The 20,660-nt window shown below is 48.4% G+C and overlaps 1 protein-coding gene across 1 annotated transcript in view; it reads left to right on the top strand.

Moving 5' to 3' along the window:
- ATP6V1B1 (ATPase H+ transporting V1 subunit B1) overlaps positions 1-20,660 on the top strand; it is an 82,155-nt gene that overhangs the window by 32,834 nt on the left and 28,661 nt on the right. Inside the window, exons 3-6 of the mRNA XM_067468368.1 lie at positions 4,417-4,515; positions 11,962-12,055; positions 19,301-19,378; positions 20,372-20,511. Coding sequence (XP_067324469.1) covers positions 4,417-4,515; positions 11,962-12,055; positions 19,301-19,378; positions 20,372-20,511 — 411 coding nt within the window. The remainder of the gene's footprint in view (positions 1-4,416; positions 4,516-11,961; positions 12,056-19,300; positions 19,379-20,371; positions 20,512-20,660) is intronic.

Below are 20,660 nucleotides of genomic sequence, written 5' to 3'. Positions count from 1 at the left end.
AACCCCATTCTGCCAAGAAGCAGGAATAATGCATTCAAAGCACCCCCAACAGATGGCCATCCAGCCTCTGCTTCAAAGCTTCCAAAGAAGGAGCCTCCACCACACTCCCTCCGGGGCAGAGAGTTCCACTGCTGAACATAGAATCCAAGAGTTGGAAGAGACCTCCTGGGCCATCATCCAGTCCAACCCCATTCTGCCAAGAAGCAGGAATATTGCATTCAAATCACCCCTGACAGATGGCCATCCAGCCTCTGCTTCAAAGCTTCCAAAGAAGGAGCCTCCACCACACTCCAGGGCAGAGAGTTCCACTGCTGAACATAGAATCCAAAAGTTGGAAGAGACCTCCTGGGCCATCATCCAGTCCAACCCCATTCTGCCAAGAAGCAGGAATGTTGCATTCAAATCACCCCTGACAGATGGCCATCCAGCCTCTGTTTCAAAGCCTCCAAAGAAGGAGCCCCCACCACACTCCGGGGCAGAGAGTTCCACTGCTGAACGGCTCTCACAGTCAGGAAGTTCTTCCTCATGTTCAGATGGAATCTCCTCTCTTGCAGTTTGAATTGGCCGGAAGTGCCAGGCAGGTCTGCTTACATGGGAGGAAATGCCACTAAAACCAAAGGGATGGATTTCCAAATAAACCTGTGTGGCTTTGGAGTGAAAAACAGCAGGAATGTCGCAGGGACTTAACTTCTGGCGTTGGGTGGACGACCCTGGGCAGCCTTCCATCAACACAGGCCATTAAAGCGCCCTCGAGGCTTTGTGACCGCAACGCATGGCTTCTATAGGGCCTTTCATTCGGATATGCGCACAGCCCAGGAGGGATTAATCGGATCCACCGAAGAGCCGGATCACAAGAGATTTTTCCTCGGCTCCTGTAGCCGGGAGGCTTAGGGTCCAAAGTACAGCCTGAGCCAAGGAGAAGCACGTCCCGCCACAAGGAGGTCGTCCAGCCGGCCGGGAAGCCCACACCCAGCGCTGGACAAAGCCAGGCAAGGAGGAGGAGGCGGTCAAGGGGGACGGTGCCCACCTGGACACCAACAGGGCCAAAGGGATGGAAGGCCGGGATCCCTCTGAGCAGCAGAGCTGGGAGGAGACCAGGCTCAGAGTTGAGCCATTTCTGACTGGTGGAAACCCTAAGAAGAGCTTCCGTGGGGGGTTTCTTGGCAAGAAGGGGTCCACTTTTGCTGTCCTCTGAAGCTGAGAGAGTGACCTGCCCAAGGCCACCCCTCTCAACCTTCTCTCCCCAAGGCTAAACATCTCCAGCTCCCTAAGATGCTCCTCCGAGGGATTCATGGCTTCCAAGCCTTTGATCCTGGCCATGTATAAATATGTGAGGGGAACATGTCATAGAGAGGAGGGAGCAGGCTTCACTTCGGCTGCCTTGGAGACTAGGACGCAAGGGAGCCATGGCTTCAAACTACAGGAAAAGAAAGGAGATTCCACCTGAACATGAGGAAGGACTTCCTCACTGTAAGGGGAGCTGTTCAGCAGTGGAACTCTCTTTCTCTCTCTGCCCCGGAGGGAGTGTGGTGGAGGCTCCTTCTTTGGAGGCTTTTAAGCAGAGGCTGGGTGGCCATCTGTCAGGGGTGCTTTGAATGCAATATTCCTGTTTCTTGGCAGAATGGGGTTGGACTGGATGATAGCCCAGGAGGTTTCTTCCAACTCTAGGATTCTATGATTCCACCTGAACATGAGGAAGAACTTCCTGACTGTGAGAGCCGTTCAGCAGTGGAACTCTCTGCCCCGGAGGGAGTGTGGTGGGGGCTCCTTCCTTGGAAGCATTTAAGCAGAGGCTGGGTGGCCATCTGTCAGGGCTTTGAAGGCGACTTTCCTGCTTCTTGGCAGAATGGGGTTGGACTGGATGGCCCACGAGGTCTCTTCCCATTCTAGGATTCTATGATTCTAAGAAGGTCATAGGAGACACTCCAATAACACGCCCTGGGCCTTTTCTAGGTCGCCCGGTGCCACTTAATGGTATTCTAGGGCAGGGCAGTTTCGTTTTATAATTTCGTAATTCGTTAAAAATTCGTTATTTTTTTTATAACGAAGCGATATTGAACCATTCAGGAGCAACTAAAAAACGAAACGAATTTTTCCAATTTGTTTCGTAATTGTTTCGGAATTGATTCGTTATTGATTCGTTACTGATTCGTTATTGATTTGTTATTATTTCCGCATGTCTGGTGCAAGTTTTAGGGTTGCTGTTTGTTTTCTCAGTGAAAAAAAATATAATTATCACACCAACAATCAACAACAGAGGGAGAGGGAAGCTTCAGAAGTTTTTTTAGCATATTGCGTGATCGCGGCCGCCATTAACGAATCGATTCGTAATCGATTCGTAATTGTTTCGTAATTGTTTTATTATTTCCGAAATTTCGTAAATATCGAACTTTTTTAAAGGAAAATTTCGGAATTCTTTTAAATAACGAAACGCAAAAAACCCCTAAAAACGAATCGAGTTTAGAAACAAATTTTTCCGTGTTTGGACAGCCCTATGGTATTCCTGTGCAGGAAGTCCTTCATTTCAATAGGTGTTGCTATTATCATGTCTCAGGAACACAGTGGGATATACTGTACTCGCAATCACAAATCCCTCCCAAGATGTTGCCCCTTTGTACATCCTTCTGCAAGGTACGACGTCTCCCTTCTCACTTATCTTATAAAAAAAGAGATAAGGTTCGCCTGGCATGCCTTGTTTTTGTCACAGGATGGGTTCGTGAAATGATTTATAGTTTCCAAATCACGACCTCCCTGAACCACTGCTCTCTGGATAGCAATGGCCTCAAAAAATAAGCAAAACACAGCAGTGTCCTTTCTTAGCAAAACACGCCTCAGCCCGTCTATCAGCAGAGTCCAACTGCCAGTATCTGACCTTATCTACACACTGTTTAGTAAACTCACACATTCAGATTTTCATCCAAAATAGCCAAAGGCTTTAATCTTCACCACTGCAATATATTACTTACTTACTTACTTACTTACTTACTTACTTAGGCGATCCCTCATAGTCCGAGGATGATGGTCCTCCAAGAGTGGTAACCTGGCGGTGGGTCCGTTTGGGACTGTGGAGCCCAATTCTTGACCTGCATCTTCTCCCCTCTGCAGTGGGGGCATCGGTTTCCAGACGGAAGGCGGTCCTGGTCGGGGTTGGCTTGACGCGCCTTCCTCTTGGCACGTTTCTCTTTCACCCTCCATTTGTGCCTCTTCAAATTCTGCAGCACTGCTGGTCACAGCTGACCTCCAGCTGGAGCACTCAAAGGCCAGGGCTTCCCAGTTCTCAGTGTCTATGCCAGAGTTTTTAGCCCATCTTTGAATCTCTTTTCCTGCCCACCAATATTCCGTTTTCCGTTCTTGAGTTTAGAATAGAGCAACTGCTTTGGGAGACGGTGGCCAGGCATCAGGATAACGTGGCCGGTCCAGCGGAGTTGATGGCGGAGGAGCATCGCTTCAATGCTGGTGGTCTTTGCTTCTTCCAGCACGCTGACGTTTGTCCGCTTCTCTTCCCAGGAGATTTGCAGGATTTTCCAGAGGCAGCGCTGATGGAATCGTTCCAGGAGTTGCATGTGACGTCTGTAGACAGTCTACGTCTCGCAGGCATAGAGCAGGGTTGGGAGATGAATAGCTTTATAGACAAGCACCTTGGTATCCCTACGGATGTCCCGGTCGTCAAACACTCTCTGCTTCATTTGAAAGAATGCTGTTGTATTTTGATGTTGATGTTGACTTTGGTGGAGTGGTGGTTGCCAAGGGAGCGGAAAGGGTCAACGTTTTCTAATGTTACACCATTAAGCTGTATTTCTGGCACTGGAGAGGGATTAGCCGGTGACTGCTGGAAGAGCACTTTGGTTTTCTCGATGTTTAATGACATTGTCATTGCAATATATACAAAAGTACAATCAGGATATGCAGATCCACTTTCAGGCTTGTCCTCACAAATGGTCAGATCCTCAGAGAGTCACACAGAGAACAGACAGATACTCACAATGAGTCAGGGGGGAGAGAGGAAGATGGAACCTTTTGTTCTCCTTATAGCGCCACGTCCTGATAGGTCAGCAGTAAGGGACACTGGCTGATGCGACCCCTCTGCAATGACCCCCACATGATTATGACTCTACCAGTGCCACACCCCCTTAGGGATTTCATCATGACATTCACAGTCAATAACCAGGTGTTTTCAGTATTCCACATGCTCATCAAACAGTATTTCTATATGACTAGAAATGTGGTGCCATTTCTGTCTATGGGTTTTTGAGTGTAGTTTGGACCCATAAACAGTCATTCTTTAACCAGAGGTGCAGCCGTGCATTGACACTCAGGACGTGGATGTCGTTGCCTAGCAAACTTGCCTCTCTTCTGGGCTCTTTGAGGGAACCATGAGCCACGGGCTTCCCTGACGTGTTTCCCTTTGCCTTGCAGTTTGCCCAATATGCCGAGATCGTCAACTTCACTCTTCCAAACGGGACGCAGCGGAGCGGCCAGGTGCTGGAGGTGGCCGGGTCAAAGGCCATCGTCCAGGTGAGTGTGTGTGCGAGACAGGTGCAAATTCGCAAACGTTTGACCCACAGCTACAAACTGGTGGCTATTGGTCAAGCTCCCTGAATTGGCAGCATTCTGCAAGGAGGCCAAACAGGTTCCCATTTGACAGGTGAATAATTCAGAGCTTGGAAATAATGTTGCAACCATCTTATTCCTGGCAATGAATTCCTGTTTGCAATAACACAGGTGTAACTAAGGTGGCATCTTACTTACTTGCTTACTTACTTACTTAGGTGATCCCTCATTCACCGAGTAGGATAATCTCCCAGGATGGGTCCGTAGGTGACTGTGGAGCCCTATTCTTGACCCGCATCTTCTCCCACAGTGAGGGCATTGGTTTCCAGGTGGAAGGCGGTCCCGGTCGGGGTTGGCTTGAGGCGCCTTCCTCTTGCTTCTCCCTTTCGCCCTCAATTCGTGCCTCTTCTAATTCTGCAGCACTGCTGGTCACAGCTGACCTCCAGCTGGAGCGGTCAAGGGCCAGGGCTCCCCAGTTCTCAGTGTCTATGCCAGAGTTTTTAAGGTTGGCTTTGAGCCCGTCTTTCAATCTCTTTTCCTGTCCACCAACATTCCGTTTTCCATTCTTGAGTTTGGAGTAGAGCAACTGCTGTGGGAGACGGTGGTCAGGCATCTGGACAAAGTGGCCGGTCCAGCGGAATTGATGGCGGAGGACCATTGCTTCAATGCTGGTGGTCTTTGCTTCTTCCCGCACACTGACATGTGTCCGCTTGTCTTCCCAAGAGATTTGCAGGATTTTCCGGAGGCAGCGCTGGTGGAATCGTTCCAGGAGTTGCATGTGACATCTGTAGACAGTCCACGTTTCGCAGGCATAGAGCAGGGATGGGAGGAAAATAGCTTTATAAACAAGCACATTGGTCTCCCTTCTAAGGTGTAACTAAGGTGTAACTAAGGTTGCATCACTCTAGAAGGAATGCAGTTGGCACCCCTTTCACTGTCGTGATAATAGAGCTTCGAACTGCACAATACGGCAGTGCAGATCCAGTCTTAGCCTCCTTCTGCACAGTCCTAACAAGCATTCGCAGTGGCGTTATGGCTGTTGCCTCTGGATGCATCTGCACTGCAGAATAAATGCAGTTTGGCCACAGTATCACTGCCCTGGCTCAATGCTACAGGACCTTGGGAGCTATAGTTTGGCTACATCAGAGAAGGTGGAAGGCCTAGCAACACTACAACTCCCAGGGTTCTATAGCACTGAAGTGCACCACACTGCATCGGTTCCCAAGTGTGCCTGCACCTTGAATTGCATGATGGTTACAACATAGTGATAATGCCATTTTGATGGTGCAGTTACACATTGTATTGTTCAGTTGTGGTTTAAGACAGGGTGAGGCCTGGCTTAGAGTCCCTTGGAGAGCCACCGGGCGACCTTGGCCGAGCCACACTCTCGTGGCCAAGCCGCCCTTCTTTTTCCGCCTCTTCCGGATGGTGTTGTGGAGGAAGAAGGAAGGAAGGAAGGAAGGAAGGAAGGAAGGAAGGAAGGAAGGAAGGAAGGAAGGAAGGAAGGCTCCCGAAGTGCCAGCACAGGGTCAGCGCTGAGTCACCAGGACAGATTCATGAGCTGGCAGCATCCTTCCAAAGGCACGTACCAAACGTACAGCAGCCATGCGTTGGCAATGCACACGCTGCACATGGAGGAGGACTCCCAGGCGAGACTCCAGAGGAACAAGGCATTGACAATATGGCTTTTTGCAATTCTGTTGTGGAAAGGGAGGTGACACTTACTTACTCTTGTTCTCATGCACAAAACCCTTAGCAACGTAAGGTGCATCCACAATGTAGAATAATAATAATAATAATTTATATTCAATGCCATTAAAAGCAATGCTTTTGGATTTGGAAAGATTAGCCGTTTATAAGAAACATTGCTAAGGGTTTTGTGCATGAGAACAAGAGTAAGTGCCACCTCCCTTTCCACAACAGGGTTGCCAAAAGCCATATTATTCTCCCTTTGCGCCATGTATTCTTTTAGCTCTGTATTTACTCCCGACTGTATTTACTCAGTCTTCGAGGAGGCTCTTCCCGTGTCCCTAATAATAATAACAATAATAATAATAATAATAATAATAATAATAATAAAAACTACGACTACTACTACTTTATGGCGCAGTGGGTTAAACTGCTGAGCTGCTGAACTTGTTGACTGAAAGTTCACAGGTTCGAATCTGGAGAGCGGGGTGAGCTCCTGCTGTTAGCCCCAGCTTCTGCAAACGTAGCAGTTAAAAAACATGCAAGTGTGAGTAGACTAATAGGTACAATGCACACACTGGATATGGAGAAAGACTTCCAGACAAGACTCCAGAAGAACAAGGCATTGGATCAGAGCTAAAAGAATACATGGCGCAAAGAGAGAATAATAAGGCTTTTTGCAACCCTGTTGTGGAAAGGGAGGTGGCACTTACTCTTCAACATCTTTATTAACATCTGCTCAACATCTTTATTAATGACTTAGATGAAGGGCTAGAAGGCATGATCATCAAGTTTGCAGATGACACCAAATGGGGAGGGAGAGCCAATAGTCCAGAGGACAGGAGCAGGATTCAAAACGATCTTGACAGATTAGAGAGATGAATGGCCAAAACTAACAAAATGAAGTTCAACAGTGACAAATGCAAGATACTCCACTTTGGCAGGAAAAACAAAATGCAAAGATACAGAATGGGGGACGATGCCTGGCTCGAGAGCAGTACGTGTGAAAAAGATCTTGGAGTCCACGTGGACAGGAAGTTAAACATGAGCCAGGAATGTGATGTGGCGGCAAAAAAAACCAATGGGATGATGGCCTGCATCAAGAGGAGCCTAGTGTCTAGATCTAGGGAAGTCATGCTACCCTTCTATTCTGCTTTGGTTAGACCACACCTGGAATATTGTGTCCAATTCTGGGCACCACAATTCAAGAGAGATATTGACTCTAAGCTGGAATGTGTCCAGAGAAAGAGGGCGACTAAAATGATCAAAGGTCTGGAGAACAGGCCCTATGAGGAGCGGCTTAAGGAGCTGGGCATGTTTAGCCTGAAGAAGAGAAGGCTGAGAGGAGATATGATGAGAGCCATGTATAAATATGTGAGAGGAAGCCACAGGGAGGAGGAGGAGGGAGCAAGCTTGTTTTCTGCTTCCCTGGAGAGAGACTAGGACGCAATGGAACAATGGCTTCAAACTACAAGAGAGGAGATTCCATCTGAACATGAGGAAGAACTTCCTGACTGTGAGAGCCGTTCAGCAGTGGAACTCTCTGCCCCGGAAGGAGTGTGGTGGAGGCTCCTTCTTTGGAAGCTTTGAAGCAGAGGCTGGATGGCCATCTGTCAGAGGTGATTTGAATGCCATATTCCTGCTTCTTGGCAGAATGGGGCTGGACTGGATGATGGCCCAGGAGGTCTCTTCCAACTCTAGGATTCTAGGATTCTAGGATTCTTGTTCTCATGCACAAAACCCTTAGCAATGTAAGGTGCATCCACACTGTAGAATAATAATGATAATAACTACTACTACTACTACTACTACTACTTTATTTATATCCTGCCACCATCTCACAACAAAGACTCAGGCGACTTAAAAAATAGCACAACAAAAGTGCAACAAAATTTGCAAAAAAATCAAGAAATAACACCAATTAGCATAAAATAACAACTAACAAGATTAATAAAAACAACTCAATTCAAGTAAAAATATCAATAATAAAACACAGCAATAGATTATAGTTAAAAGCAGGCCATACAACTGAATAGCAACTCCATGATAAATAAAACAGGCTGCAAGACAACATTCACAGACAGGGTAACAACTTCTTGGTCATCCAATTTAATGGAATGAAATGTGGTTTGACTGGGTTGTTGTAGGTCTTTCGGGTTGTATGGCCATGTTCTAGAAGCATTCTCTCCTGTGTGTTAATTTTGTGCAGAATCCACACAATGACAGTATGTTTTGCACCAGGGCAACTTTTTCTGTGCAGAAAACAAAACAAAACAAAACAAAACAACCCTTTCCCTCTTCCTCCTCTTCTTCCTCTATATTTCCATCTTTTCCTTCTCCCCCATCTTTTCCCACCTTCTCTCTTTCCAGCCTCCTTTTCCTCCTCCTCCTCTCTTTTCCCTTCCTCCTTCTTCCTCTCCTTCTCTTCTTCCTCTACTTATCCTCTGGCTCCTTTCTTCCTCCTCCCCGTTCTCCTTCTTCTTCTTCCTCTTCCTCCACAACCACTTTCTCCTTCTTCTTCCTCCTCTCCTCTTCTTCCTCTACCTATTCTCCGGCTCCCTCCCTCCTCCTTCCTTCCTTCTTTCCTTCCTTCCCTCCTCCTCCCCTTCCTCTTCCACCTCTATTTTTCCTCCTCTTCCTCTCCTCCTTCTCTTTCTTTTTTCTTCCCTTTCCTCCTCCTCCTCTCTTTTCCCTTCCTCCTTCTTCCTCCCCTCCTCTTCTTCCTCTACCTATTCTTCGGCTCCCTCCTTCCTTCCTTCCTTCCTTCTTTCCTTCCTTCCTTCCTTCCCTCCTTCCCTTCCTCTTCCTCACCTTTTTCTTCCACCTTTATTTTTCCTCCCTTTCCTCTCCTCCTTCTCTTTCTCTTTTATTTTTCTTCCTTTTCCTCCTCCTCCTTTCCTCCTCTTCCTCCTCTAGTTCTCTTCCTCCTCCTCCTCTTCCTCTTCATGCCCGGGAGACCCCTTGTGCCCCTCCCTCCTAATCCCATGAGGGCCTGGGAGGGCAACACCTGGGGCTGGTTGGGGGATGAGGGGGGTCCCACAGCTGGCAGATGTGCAAAGCCCCTCACCCCCTTCTCTCTACTTCCTTGGAGGGGGGGGGGCGAGGGGGTCTCATTAGAGCCTGGTCGGGAGGTCAGGGCCTTCAAAGGGTGTCAAATATTATTCTGATCAAAGAGCAGCGGGTGGCCATGGGGGGGGGGGGGGAAGAGAGGGGGTCCTTTCCAGGGACCCTTCCCTGCCTGAACACACCCTCACTTCCCACAGCTGTGCCTCCTTGGCCTAGGCATTGCCATTCCCAGAATCCACCTCTAGCCAAGGATTGGGAGCTGGAATAGAAGGGAGATTCTGGCCCATTGGGGATCCATTGGGAGAGGTCATCTCAGGACTTCATCACACTGGAGCAGGGAAGTGTTTGGTTCAGTCTGCTTATAGTAGTGCTCAGTCATTACTAGAAATGACTGAGGGAAGGCGTTGATTCCCCCCCCCCCCCAGCTGTGTTGGGAACGGGCTGCCTTGCATTGGCCAGGTGTGCATCAGGGCGGGGCGTAGCACCTGGCAGTGACCACACTGGGAAGACAAGTTCTGCCTTGGGGTTCTCTCTTCCAGATGACGTCCCCAGCCAGGAGCAACCTGGGAGTTGTGTGAAGAAGCAGGGTAGGCCTCCCTGGAGAGGGGATGATGGGACACAGAATCATAGAATGATAGAATCCAAGAGTTGGAAGGGACCACATGGGCCATCATCCAGTCCAACCTCATTCTGCCAAGAAGCAGGAACATTGCATTCAAATCACCCCTGACAGATGGCCATCCAGCCTCTGTTTCAAAGCTTCCAAAGAGGGAACCTCCACCACACTCCGCGGCAGAGAGTTCCACTGCTGAACAGCTCTCACAGTCAGGAAGTTCTTCCTCATGTAGTTCTTCCTCATGTTCAGATGGAATCTCCTCTCTTGTAGTTTGAAGCCATTCATAGAATCATAGAATCATAGAATCATAGAATCAAAGAGTTGGAAGAGACCTCCTGGGCCATCCAGTCCAACCCCATTCTGCCAAGAAGCAGGAATATTGCATTCAAATCACCCCTGACAGATGACCATCCAGCCTCTGTTTAAAAGCATCCAAAGAAGGAGCCTCCTCCACACTCCAGGGCAGAGAGTTCCACTGCTGAACGGCTCTCACAGTCAGGTTCTTCCTCATGTTCAGATGGAATCTCCTCTCTTGTAGTCTGAAGCCATTGTTCCATTGCGTCCTAGTCTCCAGGGAAGCAGAAAGGAAGCTTGCTCCCTCCTCCTCCCTGTGGCTTCCTCTCACATATTTAGACATGGCTATCATATCTCCTCTCAGCGTTCTCTTCTTCAGGCTAAACATGCCCAGTTCCCTAAGCCGCTCCTCATAGGGCTTGTTCTCCAGACCCTTGATCATTTTAGTCGCCCTCCTCTGGAGACATTCCAGCTTGTCAGCATCTCTCTTGAATTGTGGTGCCCAGAATTGGACACAATATTCCAGGTGTGGTCTAACCAAAGCAGAATAGAGCATGGGGAGCATTACTTCCTTAGATCTAGACACTCGGCTCCTATTGATGCAGGCCAAAATCCCATTGGCTTTTTTTGCCGCCACTTCACATTCCTGGCTCATGTTCCCCTTCCTCCCCACGAGGACTCCAAGATCTTTTTTACACGTACTGCTCTCAAGCCAGGCCTCATCGTCCCCCATTCTGTCTCTTTGCATTTCGTTTTTCCTGCCAAAGTGGAGTCTCTTGCATTTGTCCCTGTTGAACTTCATTGTGTTAGTTTTGGCCCATCTCTCTAATCTGTCAAATCGCTTTGAATCCTGCTCCTGTCCTCTGGACTATTGGCTCTCCCTCCCATTTGTTGTATTGCCCATGCAGATGGATGTTGTGAAGCCTTTTGTTAGGGAATTAGTGGCTCAGAAAACATGAGGGGACTTCCTGAGCTAGGTGAGTTGCTGGATCTTGACAACAGTGGCTTTTCCTTCATATTTCATAAATATAGACATACACACATATAATGGGGAAAGGAAACATACAAGGAGATCATAAGGGATAAACAATGCAAGGTCAAGGGAGACCTCTCAGCCCCCCTCCCTCCTGAGTCCACCAAAGGTTCATATCAATCAGTGAAATATCATAAATGTTCATAAGGGTTTGCTATACGGTCCAAAAGAGTTCCAAAGTCCATGAAAAGTTGATTAAAGTTTTCTAAAAGCTCATAGAAAAGTCCATAAAGTGTGGATTACAGGGGTCTTGCCATGTGGGGCCATGGAAAGAGCCTTAGGTTCCCACATGGGGGAGAGATAAGGGATTATGGGATCATTCCAACCTGGTGTCCTTGGTAAAACTATGAATTCCTTGGTTTTGAACCATCTTTTACATAGTCCGGGGGGGGGGGGGGTCACCTCCAATATCAAAACTATAGTCTGAAAACGCAACAGTTGGAGGGACTGTGAACTGGCTCTCCAAAGTTTGAGGAGGCCTGCTTGGAGTTTGGGGGTGTAAGCCTCTTGGAGGATGGGAGTTGTAGTCCAACATGCACCAGGGCGCTGTGGAAGCGTGGGTTTGGGAAGCATGAAGGGGAGCCTTCCATCTGCAAAGGGGCAACCCCCTTCCTCCCCCGTCCCTCCTCCCCCCCATCTGGAAACGCCTGGCTGGCCGCTAATCCCGGCTAATTGCCCCTCCTTGACCTCTGCCCGCTCCTTTCTCCTGCAGGTGTTTGAGGGCACCTCTGGGATCGATGCGCAGAAGACCTCTTGCGAGTTCACAGGGGACATCCTCCGCACCCCGGTTTCCGAGGACATGCTGGGTATGTGTCCCCCCCCCCAAATTAAAGCCCCTTTCTCATTGCATTTGCCAAAACAAAGGCCAGAGGGAGGGAGGGAGAGAGGGAGGGTTGGGAGGAAGCCCAGCTGCCAAGGGTTCCAAGGAAAAGGCGCCCAGAGCACAACCATCCCAGGCTTGGCCCATGCTCAGGGCGCATCGTCTACACTGCCCAGCATAGGATGCAGTTTGACCCCACTTGAACTGCCCTGGATCAGTGCTATGGACTCCTGGGGGGTGTCGTTGGGTGAATCACCATTGGCAGAGGAGGTGGAAGGCCTTGTCCAATGACCAAAACAGCTTTTGGAGGAATTATGGTCTTTGGAAAGGTCTAATCCTGTTAGAATTCATAACCTTTTGGGAAAACAATGTCAAAACCTTTTGGGAAAATCAGGAATCTCCCTTAAAACATCTCATAACCTCTGAGGATGCTTGCCATAGATGCAGGCGAAACGTCAGGAGAGAATGCTTCTAGAACATGGCCATATAGCTCACTACCTCTGAGGATGCTTGCCATAGATGCAGGCGAAACGTCAGGAGAGAATGCTTCTAGAACATGGCCATATAGCTCACAACCTCTGAGGATGCTTGCCATAGATGCAGGCGAAACGTCAGGAGAGAATGCTTCTAGAACATGGCCATACAGCTCACAACCTCTGAGGATGCTTGCCATAGATGCAGGCGAAACGTCAGGAGAGAATGCTTCTAGGACATGGCCATATAGCTCACAACCTCTGAGGATGCTTGCCATAGATGCAGGTGAAACGTCAGGAGAGAATGCTTTTAGAACATGGCCATATAGCTCACAACCTCTGAGGATGCTTGCCATGGATGCAGGCGAAACGTCAGGAGAGAATGCTTCTAGAACATGGCCATATAGCTCACAACCTCTGAGGATGCTTGCCATAGATGCAGGCGAAACGTCAGGAGAGAATGCTTCTAGAACATGGCCATATAGCTCACTACCTCTGAGGATGCTTGCCATAGGCACAGGCGAAATGTCAGGAGAGAATGCTTCTAGAACATGGCCATATATCCCAAGAAACCTACAACAACCCATCTTGGTTTAAATCATGCTCTCAAGAGACAAAAATGAACAGACTTCTTTGAAAGTAGCATAGTTGGTTTACTCACAAACTTCATGTACTCAGCATACAGGGACATTGCTTATCGGTTCAGTTACAGATAGGATTGGAAGGAGATTCTGTGCAGGTAACACAGGGCATCTTCCTTACAATCAACAGTCTAAAGCAGGCATGGGCAAACTTCGGCCCTCCTTCCAGGTGTTTTGGACTTCAACTCCCACAATTCCTAACAGGTGGGAGTTGAAGTCCAAAACACCTGGAGGGTCGAAGTTTGCCCATGCCTGTTCTAAAGCATCTCTCTGGTCTGAGAATCTGATCGAGTCTGTCCTCTAAAGCATTCTGTTTCTACTGATTTCTAAACTGTACTGTTTCCAAAATGGAGTCTGAGTCCTGAATAGGCCCAGTTCTGGTCACATGGTCTGCAGCCCCTCTCACAACATAGAGTTAAGGAAAACTGCATACCAGCACGCACACATATACAATACAGTAAGCAATCTGAATTATATACATAACAAATAACTAGGCAAGGGCAAATGTGGGCCCTCTGGGTGTTTTGGCCATAGATGCAGGCGAAACGTCAGGAGAGAATGCTTCTCGAACATGGCCATATAGCTCACAACCTCTGAGGATGCTTGCCATAGATGCAGGCGAAACGTCAGGAGAGAATGCTTCTCGAACATGGCCATATAGCTCACAACCTCTGAGGATGCTTGCCATAGATGCAGGCGAAACGTCAGGAGAGAATGCTTCTAGAACATGGCCATATAGCTCACAACCTCTGAGGGTGCTTGCCATAGATGCAGGCGAAGTGTCAGGAGAGAATGCTTCTAGAACATGGCCATATAGCTCACAACCTCTGAGGGTGCTTGCCATAGATGCAGGCGAAACGTCAGGAGAGAATGCTTCTAGAACATGGCCATATAGCTCACAACCTCTGAGGGTGCTTGCCATAGATGCAGGCGAAACGTCAGGAGAGAATGCTTCTAGAACATGGCCATATAGCTCACAACCTCTGAGGGTGCTTGCCATAGATGCAGGCGAAACGTCAGGAGAGAATGCTTCTAGAGAGCCGCTTAAGCGGCTGAGGGGGAAAAGGAAAGGGCCTGAGGCCGGGAATGGTGGGAGTTGGGGTCCAAAACACCTGTAGGGAAGGCTGAAGTTGGCCTAGACCTTGCAAGACTACAACTCCCAGGCTCTTTTAGCATTGCGCCTTGGCAACCGAAAGGGAGGCAAACTGCAGAGTCGATGAAGACCTTGCCGTCTTCTTTGTGCACGTGTTTTGATTCAGCCGAGGCGCCTCTTTCTTTCCTTCTTTCCTTCCTTTCTGTCTTTCTTTCGTTCTTTCTTTCTTTCTTTCTCTCTTCCTCCTGGGCTTCAGTGATGTGTGTCTAAGGCAAGTGGAGCGCCTGTCGTGGCGAATCCCAAGGTTACTGGCCTTTCATGGTCGGTGGCTCCTGCTCCCCTTCTCCATCTCGGCATTGATCTTCATCCGCTGTGACAACAAGGACAAGGCTGCGCCCCCCTCCCCCTCCCCGGCCCCCACCCCCCCACCCACCCAAAAGGAAAGGACCGGAAGGAAAGAAGGAAGGGGGCCGCTGTGGCCGAAGCATAGGTGGTGGTGGAGGTTGCGAGTGCAGCTGTATTGATCTGCTCCTGGTAATGGCCAATAACCAATCTATAAGGCAAGAAGGGAGAGGGAGGCAGAGATGGAGCTCTTTGCTGGAAAGGTCAATTTGGCCTCCCAAGGAAGGAAGGAAGGAGAAGGGGCTCAGCGTGGAGAAGGAGGCGCTTTTGGGGAATAGCAGCTCCCAGAATCCACCTGGGCAGCATGGCTTTTGTCCTGAGTTGCCCTGAGTTTAGACAATTTTGAAAAGAAAACGCTTTACTCCAGCAAACACAAAGGATAAGCAAATGCAATTGAAAAGTGCAAAAGAAAGCAAGGAAGTATCAATCCAGACACAAATTAAAGTATCTTGCAAAGTCCCAAAACTAACGCCAGTCTTCCTCGCGAGGTGAGGCTCATTGTTCTCAGAGTGACTCAGAGTGACTCAGAGTGAGTTGCTGCTGCTCCCTGTTTACCCTATAAAAGCCAGGGCCTGAACTCAAGTGGCAGTTGTGCTCCCACAGAAGTTGAGGAAGCAAGAAGCCATTTTGTTCCCTTTTGCTTCAGGGGATGTTGAGGAGGAGAACAACACTTTACAATGGAACTCTCTGCCCCAGAGGGAGTGTGCTGGAGGATGGCCCAGGAGGTCTCTTCCAACCCTTTGATTCTAGGATTCTATGACTGTGAGAGGTGTTCAGCAGTGGAACTCTCTGTCTTCCCCGGAGGGAGTGTGATGGAGGCTCCTTCTTTGAAAGCTTTTAAACAGAGGCTAGATGGCCATCTGTCAGGGGTGCTTTGAATGCAATATTCCTGCTTCTTGGCAGAATGGGGTTGGACTGGATGGCCCATGAGGTCTCTTCCAACTCTTTGATTCTAGGATTCTATAATTCTAAGATCAGACAACGGATGATGAACTAAGTCCTTAGCAGCAAACACAAAGCAGATTCCATTGGAGTGAAAACATCAGTATCAGGATTGTTGTTACCAGTGAAAGCTGACTGCTCCTGCCTCTGATTTATAGCCCTGAATTCCCCGTGCAGAAGGTGCTAGGGAATCTCCCAATTAGCTCAGCGTTTTTAGCAGCTATTCTGGCTGAACGGCGTCTGTGCTCTGTCTCCTTTTGTCTCTCTAGAAATGTGGGCGCTTTCAAATCCTCATCGTCTGATTCTTCTCCTCCATCCAATTCCTGAGCACTTCCCTGCTCCCCTTCCGGACAATGAACTAAGTTCTTAGCAGCAGACACAAAGCAGATTCCATTGGAGTGAAAACATCAGTATCAGGGTCGTTGTTACCAGTGAAAGCTGACTGCTCCTGCCTCTGATTTATAGCTCAGAATTCCTCACGCAGGAGGTGCTAGGGAGTCTCCTAATTAGCTCAGCGTTTTTAGCAGCTATTCTGGCTGAATGGCATCTGTTCTCTGTCTCTTTTCGTCTCTCTAGAAATGTGGGCGCTTTCAAATCCTCATCGTCTGATTCTTCTCCTCCATCCAATTCCTGAGCACTTCCCTGCTCCCCTTCCGGACAATGAACTAAGTTCTTAGCAGCAGACACAAAGCAGATTCCATTGGAGTGAAAACATCAGTATCAGGGTCGTTGTTACCAGTGAAAGCTGACTGCTCCTGCCTCTGATTTATAGCCCTGAATTCCCCATGCAGAAGGTGGTAGGGAGTCTGCCAATTAGTGCAGCGTTTTTAGCAGCTATTCTGGCTGAATGGCGTCTGTGCTCTGTCTCTTTTCGTCTCTCTAGAAATGTGGGCGCTTTCAAATCCTCATCGTCCGATTCTTCTCCTCCCTCCAATTCCTGAGCACTTCCCTGCTCCCCTTCCGGACAATGAACTAAGTTCTTAGCAGCAGACACAAAGCAGATTCCATTGGATTGAAAACATCAGTATCAGGGTCGTTGTTACCAGTGAAAGCTGATTGCTCCTGCCTCTGATTTATAGCCCTGAATTCCCCATGCAGGAGGTGCTAGGGAGTCTCCCAATTAGCTCTGCATTTTTAGCAGCTATTCTGGCTGAACGGTGTCTGTGCTCTGTTTCTTTTTGTCTCTCTAGAAATGTGGGCGCTTTCAAACCCTCATCATCCGATTCTTCTCCTCCCTCCAATTCCTGAGCACTACTCCCCTTCCTCTTCCAAAGATGAGGAATCCCCAACAGCTTTATTCTGGATGCAAGGAGATATTCAATCCCCCAATTTCCAGGGAATGGTTCCAGTGCAAGGAATGCAGCTTGAGATCACTTTTGTGGCAGTGGCTCAGTGCTGTAGGATCCTGTAGTTTCACAAGGTCTTGGCCTATCTATCCCATCACATTAGAGAAAAAAATCCACTTAAAATCTGGTTTCTGTCTCCTGCAGAATTCTGGGGTTTGTAGTTTAGTGGGGCTGTTAAAGGCTCCTCCCTAAACTACAAACCCCAGAATTCTGCAGGAGGCAGAAACCAGATTTTAAGTGGATTTTTTTCTCTAATGTGATGAGATAGTCAACACCTGAGCTGAGGAACGGTTTCCTGGCTTGGGTTCAGGTGCCAAGAAATGCAGCTCCTCAAGGCCAAGAAGTGGTTTCCTCACTCCCGTTCTGAGCTCTCAATTTGGGTGACAAGGAACCATTTCCCCCATGGGTCAGATGCTGAGAAACCAAAGCCTGTGAGGAATGACGGAGGGAGATGAGTATGCTTTCGTTGGAGAAGAGGAGTGGAAGGCTGTTGTCAGGAAGCAATGGATTCCAATGACAAGGAAAGAGATTCCCCCCAAGTGTCAGGAAAAGCTGTTTCACTCTAAGTGTTAGATATGTAAATGCTAAATGTGTGGAAGGGCTGGCCATTTGACCACAGACAAACTAATTCCTTTGGAGAAGTTTAGCCTTCCTTTTTAGCACAACATTAGCAGAGCAAAACAACAACAACAACACCACACACATGCAATGGAATGAGCAAAGGCATAAAAGAGAATTGTAAGATAGCTTGCTTTGTCAAACAAGTTTTTAAAAAGGGGGTTGTCTGGCCATGTTCCAGAAGCATTCTCTCCTGACGTTTCCAGAGGATGCCTGCCATAGATGTGGGCAAAACGCCAGGGGAGAATGCTTCTGGAACATGGCCAGGCAGCCTGAAAAAATCAGAGCAACCTAGTGATTCCAGTCATGAAAGCCTTTGACAACAGAGTCAGAAAAGCTTACTTAACGATTGACCACAGCACTCCCTTGGCTTGCAAAGAAATATAATATACTCCGTATGCCAGAAATGGCGCTCCATGCAGTCATGCCGGCCTTATGACCTTGGAGGTGTCTACGGACAATGCTGGCTCTTCGGCTTAGAAATGGAGATGAGCACCACTCTCCCAGAGTCAGACATGACTGGACTTAATGTCAGGGGACTACCTTTACCTTTATGCCAGAAAACAAAAGACTCTACATCAACTGGTTGACGTAATTAAAACAGTTTACACATGAAAAGATGTGTAAAGAGGATCACACAGGTGTACAGCCTAATTTTATTGCAGTCCATCAAAGGTATAGTCCAAAGACAGATGGTAAAAGGATATATTTCTCTAGCTTGAGCGTCGGCCTGAGGGGTCAGGGCTATGCTCCATGCAAGCTCCAGAACTGGAACCACGATGGTCCCTCTTCTGAGGAACCTCTTCCAAGACAACTAGCTGGGGAACAAAGCGCCTCTCTTTGGTCACCTTGGACTTCCAAAGGACTCTGCACGTGATCAACAGCACCCCCACTTCCTTTCCAGAAGGTGCCCAAAGCCCCATGCCCATGTTAATTGAGGGCACCATACAACTAACAGGAAGGGAGGGAGGTCAACACAGAAAGCATGGAGACAAGAGAACCATTTCAGTGTGCATTCAAGATTGTTAGTTTCCCAACAGTAAGAGCTTTTCCTGACACTTGGGGGGAATTTGGAATTATTGCACTTTGGAACACAGTTTTTGTCCCTGTGGGTTATAAATGTCATTTCCTAATTGGTTAAGTGTATTAAACTGCAAAAAAAAACCCCAAACATTTTGTGATAGCCTTTCAATGAAGATCTCATCATTGAGTCTCAACCAATTCAACCAAGTTTGTGGCACAAAAAACGAAGTTTCTGGAGTGGGACAACTCCTTTCAAAGGAAGGAGCGCAACATTAAACAGGGATAACACTTTCAAACCAGGAACAGAAAGTGTTTCCAGTGTTGCTACATAGTGTTCTCCTCCTCCTCCTCATTGCCCGGATAATTTGATGTTTTTATCATCCTTGTGGGAGGCTTCTCTCATGTCCCCTTTGCATGAGGAGCTGGAGCTGATAGAGGGAGCTCACCCGCCTCTCCCTGGATTCGAACCTGCGACCTTCAGTCCTGCCGGCACAGGTGTTTAGCCTGTTGACCGCCATTTCACATGCACGTTCTATGCATGGCCTGGAGGTCATTTTGCAGGCCCTATTTTCCATAGTCTTGGGCCTGACCCCTATTTCCTGACCCCTCTGCCCCATAGGCTACCTTTGACCACATTTTCTGACCCCATGCACTAATGCTGTCCCCTGCTTGCCCCCCCCTCCTCCATTGCAGGCCGCGTCTTCAACGGTTCCGCCAAGCCGATTGACCGGGGGCCAGTCGTGATGGCCGAGGACTACCTGGACATCAATGGTGAGCCTCCCACTTCCCTTTGCAGCGGATGCAGGAGAGAGCAGGGAATGCCACGTCCCTTCTGGTTGCCATCTTGCCCCATTTTCAGCCCCAGTGGTTTCCAAAATTCCTCAGTGGGTTGTCTGCTTTGAGGGATCCAGGCAGAGACGTACGAGTAAGTACTTTCTCAGAGACTGAGTCCTTTTCTGCACTCCAGATATAGTAACTTTTCCCAACTCGGCATGCAAACCAAGCAGAGAACGGCCCAGCTGAGCAACCAACCCAATGCAGCCAAAGCCACCCATAAGCAGGGACCCTTCCTAAAATGCTGGGCCTTAGGATCTCCCACCCAAGACAGTGGACGATGGGAGCAAGGGGATAGAGGCATAGAATCATACGAAGGGGCATCTAGAATCATAGAATCATAGAATCAAAGAGTTGGAGGAGACCTCCTGGGCCATCCTCCAGTCCAACCCCATTCTGCCAAGAAGCAGGAATATTGCATTCAAATCACCCCTGACAGATGGCCATCCAGCCTCTGCTTAAAAGCTTCCAAAGAAGGAGCCTCCACCACACTCCCTCCGGGGCAGAGAGTTCCACTGTTGAACGGCTCTCACAGTCAGGAAGTTCTTCCTCATGTTCAGGTGGAATCTCCTCTCTTGTAGTTTGAAGCCATTGTTCCGCATCCTAGTCTGCAAGGAAGGACGCGGAACAATGGCTTCAAACTACAAGAGAGGAGATTCCATCTGAACATTAGGAAGAACTTCTAAAGGCCATCCGGTCCAATCCACTTCTGCCAGGCAGGAAGACACCATTCGATCCCTCCCGACAGATGGCCACCCAGGTGACTGCATTCACATTCCATGCCTCCTCCTCCTTCCTCCCTCATCCATTGATGTACTGCACACTTGGCCTCATGTAAGCCACACCAAGTCCCTTGGGGAAATGGTAGTGGGGTACAAATAAAGTATTATTATTATTATTATTATTATTATTATTATTATTATTATCCAGGGCAGCCCATTAACCCCCACGGGCGCATCTACCCCGAGGAGATGATCCAGACCGGGATTTCCCCCATCGACGTCATGAACAGCATCGCCAGGGGACAGAAGATCCCCATCTTCTCCGCTGCGGGGCTCCCCCACAACGAGGTGCGTCATGTGCCAGAATGAAAAACCACACGTAGTTCATTCACGTCTTTACCAATCCACACAGTGCCCTGTCAGAGAAAAGATATGCCACACAGATGATCAGTCAAGAACAAGGTAGTTTCCTCTTTGTAATGCAGAGCAACATATAT

This window comes from Anolis sagrei, chromosome 5 (genome assembly GCF_037176765.1).
Source record: "Anolis sagrei isolate rAnoSag1 chromosome 5, rAnoSag1.mat, whole genome shotgun sequence".
Classification (NCBI taxonomy): Eukaryota; Metazoa; Chordata; class Lepidosauria; order Squamata; family Dactyloidae; genus Anolis; species Anolis sagrei.
This window is presented reverse-complemented; position numbering and strand designations above follow the sequence as displayed.